This window comes from Acomys minous, assembly GCF_964271855.1.
Source record: "Acomys minous genome assembly, chromosome: 4".
Classification (NCBI taxonomy): domain Eukaryota; kingdom Metazoa; phylum Chordata; class Mammalia; order Rodentia; family Muridae; genus Acomys; species Acomys minous.
This window is the reverse complement of record NC_140486.1, coordinates 112,529,614-112,535,613: the sequence shown is the minus strand read 5'-3', so window position 1 is coordinate 112,535,613 and position 6,000 is coordinate 112,529,614. Positions and strand designations below refer to the sequence as shown.

At 44.8% G+C, this 6,000-nt stretch overlaps 1 protein-coding gene across 3 annotated transcripts in view; it reads right to left on the bottom strand.

The window, feature by feature from the left end:
* Positions 1-306: 306 nt before the first annotated feature.
* The window catches only part of TRPM8 (transient receptor potential cation channel subfamily M member 8), a 107,457-nt gene continuing 101,763 nt past the window's right edge, over positions 307-6,000 (bottom strand). For 2 of the 3 annotated variants that reach the window (XM_084779685.1, XM_084779686.1), the window contains 2 exons: positions 4,822-4,913; positions 307-2,655 (listed from right to left, as the gene is read on the bottom strand). In XM_084779685.1, coding sequence (XP_084635811.1) covers positions 4,863-4,913 — 51 coding nt within the window. In that variant the 3' untranslated portion in view covers positions 307-2,655; positions 4,822-4,862. The remainder of the gene's footprint in view (positions 2,656-4,821; positions 4,914-6,000) is intronic. The other variant, XM_084779687.1, reaches the window with a different exon arrangement.

Genomic DNA, 6,000 nt, shown 5'->3' with positions numbered 1-6,000 from the left:
CCTGCTTTGAGATTAAGATTCCCTTGCCAGTTCTGGTTTGCTTTCTCTGAATCATGTGTATGGTTCAGCTTTCTCTTCCTGTCACCATGCCTGCTGTCTGTTGCTCTGCCTCCTTGCCATGACAGATTCTTAGCCCTCTAGAACCATAAGCCCAAAGAAACTCTTCTATAAGTTACTTTTGATAATAGTGTTTTATCACGACAACAGAAAAGTAGTTAATACACCTAGCAAAAAGTGGACCACAGTATCTAAAGCTCTTGATGCCAACTGCTACTGCTGGCACTCTTGTTTCTGCTTGTACTCGGCGTGGTCCAGTACTCATCCCTGTAACTCAAATCCCTCTAAGAATGACTGCAGCTCAGCAAAGAATGGCTTTTATTTTATTTTCCACTCTCACTAGAATGACATACATAAACATGACAATTCCTCCACGGCTTCATGCTCTCACACACTGGCTGAGGCCGTGTCGCAGGGTTCTCTGGAGCTGTGCACAAGACCACAGATGGTTAGTACCAGACCAAAGGATGTAGCACCTTTGATTTGACAAATAAGCAACAACACATGTAGCTATTTCATGAGCTACATTAGAAATTATGACATCACGTGCGCGCGCATCCTGCAGAGCAAGCATGTGGAGATCCCCACCGAATGCGAGCAAACCCTGAGCATTGTCTAACTCTTCTTCAGGGTCAGTCAGCAGGAGCATCCTGTGTACACAGACTCTTTTCTTAAGCTGGTGGAGACATGGGTGGAAATATGAACACGTGAACACATGCATTAAGCAGGGGATGACAAATAGACTAAGCTAATTTAGTCCTACAGGGACTTCTAAATCTCATTTATGTCTCTTATTCATAATCCTTACTTGAGTTGAAGGTAAAGGCCTGGTATGGGTTTTCTGTCCTCACAGTCTGTGCACAGCCACGGGTTTTATTTTTTGCAAACCCCTGTAGAAAGGACAGACCTTCCCCCTGGTGGTGTCAGACATGGCAAGCACCTGGGTCATCAGGGTGGAATGGAAGTGGAACATTCTCACTAACAGAAAAATGTTCAACTTTCCGTCCATTGGCCGTTTTCATTGTGTAAATTTGTCCCATCTGCCCTCTGCTTCTGAAACCCCAATGAGTCAGAGTCCTGTGAGGTCAGGATGGGTTTAGCTAGAAGGCATCCTTTATCCCTCCATTCTGTATTGGCATTGTGCAGGGCACGAATAGCCAGACCAAACAAAAATAAACACATCTGGGTTAGTGCTTCAGTCACCCTTCCTCCTAAATATTAATTCAACAGCTTCCCGCTGAGGGTCGCTTCTTCAGTTGCTGAGTGTGTGGTTTACGAAAAGGCTGAAAAGCTAATTATGAGTGCTAAAGCTGCCTTATTCCTTCTCAGCGCAGATCTACCACTGATCCTAGAGAAGGGTAGGGGTGGAGTGCTCACCCAGATAACCACTCAGGGTCTATACCAACCACATCCCCATACTCCACAAAGCTGAAGCAAGAATGTTGGCTTCTTCCTAAGGTGAGAGTTAAATATAACATCATATCTTAATAGAGAGAGCGCCACGTATCTTACATCCTATGAATAAATCAGTAAATCCTACGTTGCTATACATTGGTGAAAAAAAGCCTTGCAAGTGGCTTGATAATCAACAGATGTATTCCAAAGACTCTAGTGTGCCAGATAGGAGATTTCTGATGCTCTTAATGTGGAAGAAAGAGTCATGCACAAAGATCAGCTATCAATGACCTACATTATGGAAATTGCTAGAGGTTTGGATACTATTGAATTACTGATTACACTTGTACAGACTGTGAAAAAACACCTTTGACAAAACAGCTGTTGAAAGGGCCAATATGTGCAGATGATGACGCGTACGATTTTAAAAGTGAAGTGTAGCATGCATAGAAAAAGCAGGATTTGGGGAAACACACATAAGCGTGAGCAATGATTACACGAGGGAGTGGGAGGTTGTTTATGTGCATTTATGCCAGCTGACATCCTCTAATATCCAGTCACTGATCTTAATGGGGAAATAATGAGAGAGTGGAGGAGGGGCGTACCCAGTAGGAAAAAATGGGCCTCTCAAGGGCTCCTTCTGGGATGGTCCCTGTGGCAGGAGTCCTGGTGAGCCCAGAAGCCACTGCCTTGGTGCCCCTCCTCTGATATGTGAGAAATACCCTGGGGTATTTTAGAATATGGCCTCATTTGGAGGAGTGGGGGCTAGGTCTTTTTAACAATGTGTCAATGGATTTATCATGCAATGCAGAAAAAGAGAACATGGAAAAGAAACACAATAATAGCATAGGTACAAAATCAGGGCCAGGGTCATAGTCATGGGATGTGCAAAGGGCAAAGGTGGGAAAGTTCAAAGGGCAAAGAAGGTGTGAGAACATTTGAGCACTCAACATTATCAGTACAAGGCTCTGAGATGCAGAAAATACAAGCAGCGTCACAGAGGAACACATGATCCATGATCCTTTGCGCCCCTCTTCATGGGCAAGGTCCTCCTTACACTGTGCTCCCTGACCTATGCCCTAGAGAGTGGCCATGAGTCATCAGCTATGTGCTCAGGGGCCCGAGAAATCGTCCTTTACAAGTCAATAGCAGTACTGATCATCAGTGTCCCATGAGCCTCTGCATCCAGATGGCTGATTTGACCTGCGAAAACAAAAGATGGTGAACACAGAATGATTTTTACATCTCCACCCTCTGACAGCACAGGCTTGTTTCAAATGGTGTTAGGAAGAGGTCTGGGCATGCCAGCAAAACTAAGAGGTTAGCTGGTGGCATTAGCTGTGTTGGGAGTCCACCCGTGTGAGCTGTGTGAGCTTCACTGAGCAAGGCCCGGCTCATCCTATCCAAGTTAAGCCTCAGAGAACCAATAAGGACTTTATTTGCTCAGGGGTTGCTACATAAAATCAAAATTGAATAGATAGTCAAGTTGAAAACAGAAACATTTATCAAAATGCAGCTTTCACACGACTTGCAGAGGATTGTCCAAAAGCTCCCTCTTTCAGAAAGAAAGTGAAACAGTGAAGCCAGGAGACCGTTCTCTGGAAAGCAGGGTCATCTCCAAGAACTTTCTTCCACTTGTGGTGCTTAGAGAGGCTGCCCACTCCTGAGGAACAAAGTAGGGAAAGCAAATGCTTGCCCTAGAGTCTTACATCCAGCTACAGTGCAGGAGAAAGAAAAGAATTGATACAGTGGATGGACCAAAGGTGGACACAGGAATGAAGATGAGGAAAATGCTAACTGCCTGTCTGCATGCCTTTCCCCAACCTGTGGCAGCTCTCACTCCTCTGAGGTGGCTTTTCTGTGCCCTGTCATGTCACCCCAGGCAAAGGTTACAGCCCTGAGCCCTAGAGAAAGAAGTACCAAGAAACACGGGACCACCAGAGTCTGAGTCACGTGAGGCTGGTGGCCAGTAAAACTGAACTTTTCCTTAAGGGTAAGAAAAACTTACCTAGAAGTAAAAAGTGTACGAAAATGGCATTTGGCAAACTGAAGATGCCAGTGGGTGAAATTCGTGGGGCATGTATTTTCTGCTGTGTGTGTGTGTATGTGTGTGTGTGTGTGTTAGTGTAATTACTAGCATATGTTAGTTGGAGTGCCAATGTATGTGTTAGTGTTTGTTATTCTGTGTGTATGTTAATATGTGAGTGTGTTAGTATGTTTTTCAGTGTAATGAAATGGGCCTGAATTCCCCAGCATATTCAGGAAGTGCCGCGCAGTTTTCCGATTCTATCAGGCTTCAGCCTTCTGTAATGGAGGTCTATAGCTATGAGCTGTGACTGCCGGGACTCAGGGAACACAGATGAATGGCCAAAGTCACCAGAACTTCCTTGCAGCATGACCACCAGGCAGAAGGAAGTCCTACAGTCCGAGGACTCACTGCAGGGAAAGGCCAGTGCGACGGGCAGTCCAGGAGGCCAGAGCCAGAGAGCAGCATAAGGGAGGAGCTCAAAGGTCAGTGTGAGAGGCAGTTCAAGAGGTCAGCACAAGAGGTCAGTGTGAGGGGTCAGTGTTAGTGGTCAGTGCAAAGGGCCAGTGTCAGGGGGTCAGTGTGAGACATCAATGTGGGGGGTCAGCATTAGGGACCAGGGTAAGAGGCCAGCACATCACAGTCCTAACGCTGGCGAAGAGGATTCTTCACTGAGCTTCCATTCCCTTATGATTTACTTGTAGACCAGCAGAACACACACAGTTGTTCCTCCTCCCCCTCCCTACCTCCCCATGCCCTGAAAAAAATTTAACATGTGGTCTCAGGACTGGAACAGGTTCCGGGAAAACATGTTCAAAGCCAACGGCAAGATGCTGGAGCAAAACCTTGAGTTTGACTTTGCCAATTAATTGAATACCCGTTATTGTGCAAACGAGCTGTTGTTAAAAACCCTCCCAGGACCCCCTTTTTCGGTTGGCAAAATGGTGGTCGGCACACATCCACCTACCCCACAGCAAGAGATGTAAGAAACCATGAGAAAAAGCAACATTTTAGACATGCTTCCACAAAATATCTATGATAAAGTGGTAAGGAAGGAAAAATAGCAAATCTTAGATCAGTATGACCTCATTTCAGTTTATGTGAAAACTGCCATAAGGTTGGCGAGTGTTACACAGATCCTGTAGGCTCTCCGTGCCCTGGAGCCACCATCAGGGAGGGACGTGACGAGGAACTTCCATCTCTTGCCTCTAGCCCATGACTTATTTGATTTGTTTTCTAGAGTGTTTTATTGTCAAAGCTGATAACACACAAGAATAAAAAACCACACAATTTAAAAATATTCTTAAAGCAGAGCAAAGGAAAGAAGACGTTCGCCAACTCACCTCGCTGCCGTTTGGCATCTCCCTGTGAGGACTCACGCATCTTATTTGATTTTATTAGCAATCTCTTTCAGAAGACCTTTGAGATCGTTAAGCTTGGGGAGAGGGAGACACAGAGTCCAGTCTTAAGATGGATGTTCAACATCCCATTTTAAATGACAAATACGTTAAATAGTAAACGTGACACAAGGAAGTCAGGGCAGGCCCTGCTTATTGCTTACTTATGGTCAGCAGTTAGCCAACGAAGCAACATTAGCTTCATGAAATGCAAATAAAAATGGGTTTCCTCCTAGACTTAGCAGATTATGTTGGCACAGGAATAATGTATGCAGATGTATGCAAATGTGCCCAAATGTATGCAACACATTACTAATAAAATTTTGCTATATAAAATATAATACTAATAAAAATCATTACAATACTAGTAAGACATGATTGTATGCCTCCTAACACACACACACACACACACACACACACATACACACACACACACACACAAAATCCCCCAAATACAATTTACACAGATGATACATATGTGGTCCGTTGGCTCATTTTAAGTCACATGCCATCTTGATGTAATTTATTAAGGTGCATGGACAAGTTCTAATTTCTGTGTAGTTGGCTCCCAGCTTGCTGTGTGACTTACCCCCACAAAAGAAAAAAACAAAGAGAAATCGTGATTGCTAGTGGCCAACTCAGTGAATTTAGCCCTAAGAGAACACCACTTCCAGGTCCCTGGTCAGCTGTGAATAATTTTGTTTTCTGTTATAATGAGAAGGAGAATGGCTTTGCCCTCCCCAGTCCCCTGCCAAGAGGATTTGTTAATATAAAACAGGATCAATAAGGCTCTTCGAGGAGAGCGCAACAGTCTCAGAGTGAAATAAGCGAAACAGAGAACAAACCAAAAATGAGCAAAACTAAGAGTTGCTTTTGTGAAGAACTAAACAAAGCCGGGAAACCTTCAGCTAGGAGGCAGTTAAGATCTGTTTCTGCTGCTGAGCTGTGCTGACTTGAGGAACCAGGGCTGTCTAAGCATCAATTTTCCCCAGATGTGGGGGAGAGCACAGTCTAACATAACAGGCTCCCACAACCAGAGTGATGGCCAGGAAGGTATAAACTAAACCCAGTTAGACAAGGGCCACAGAAGTCCTGCTCCAGGGACAGGCTGGCCACAGATCAGAC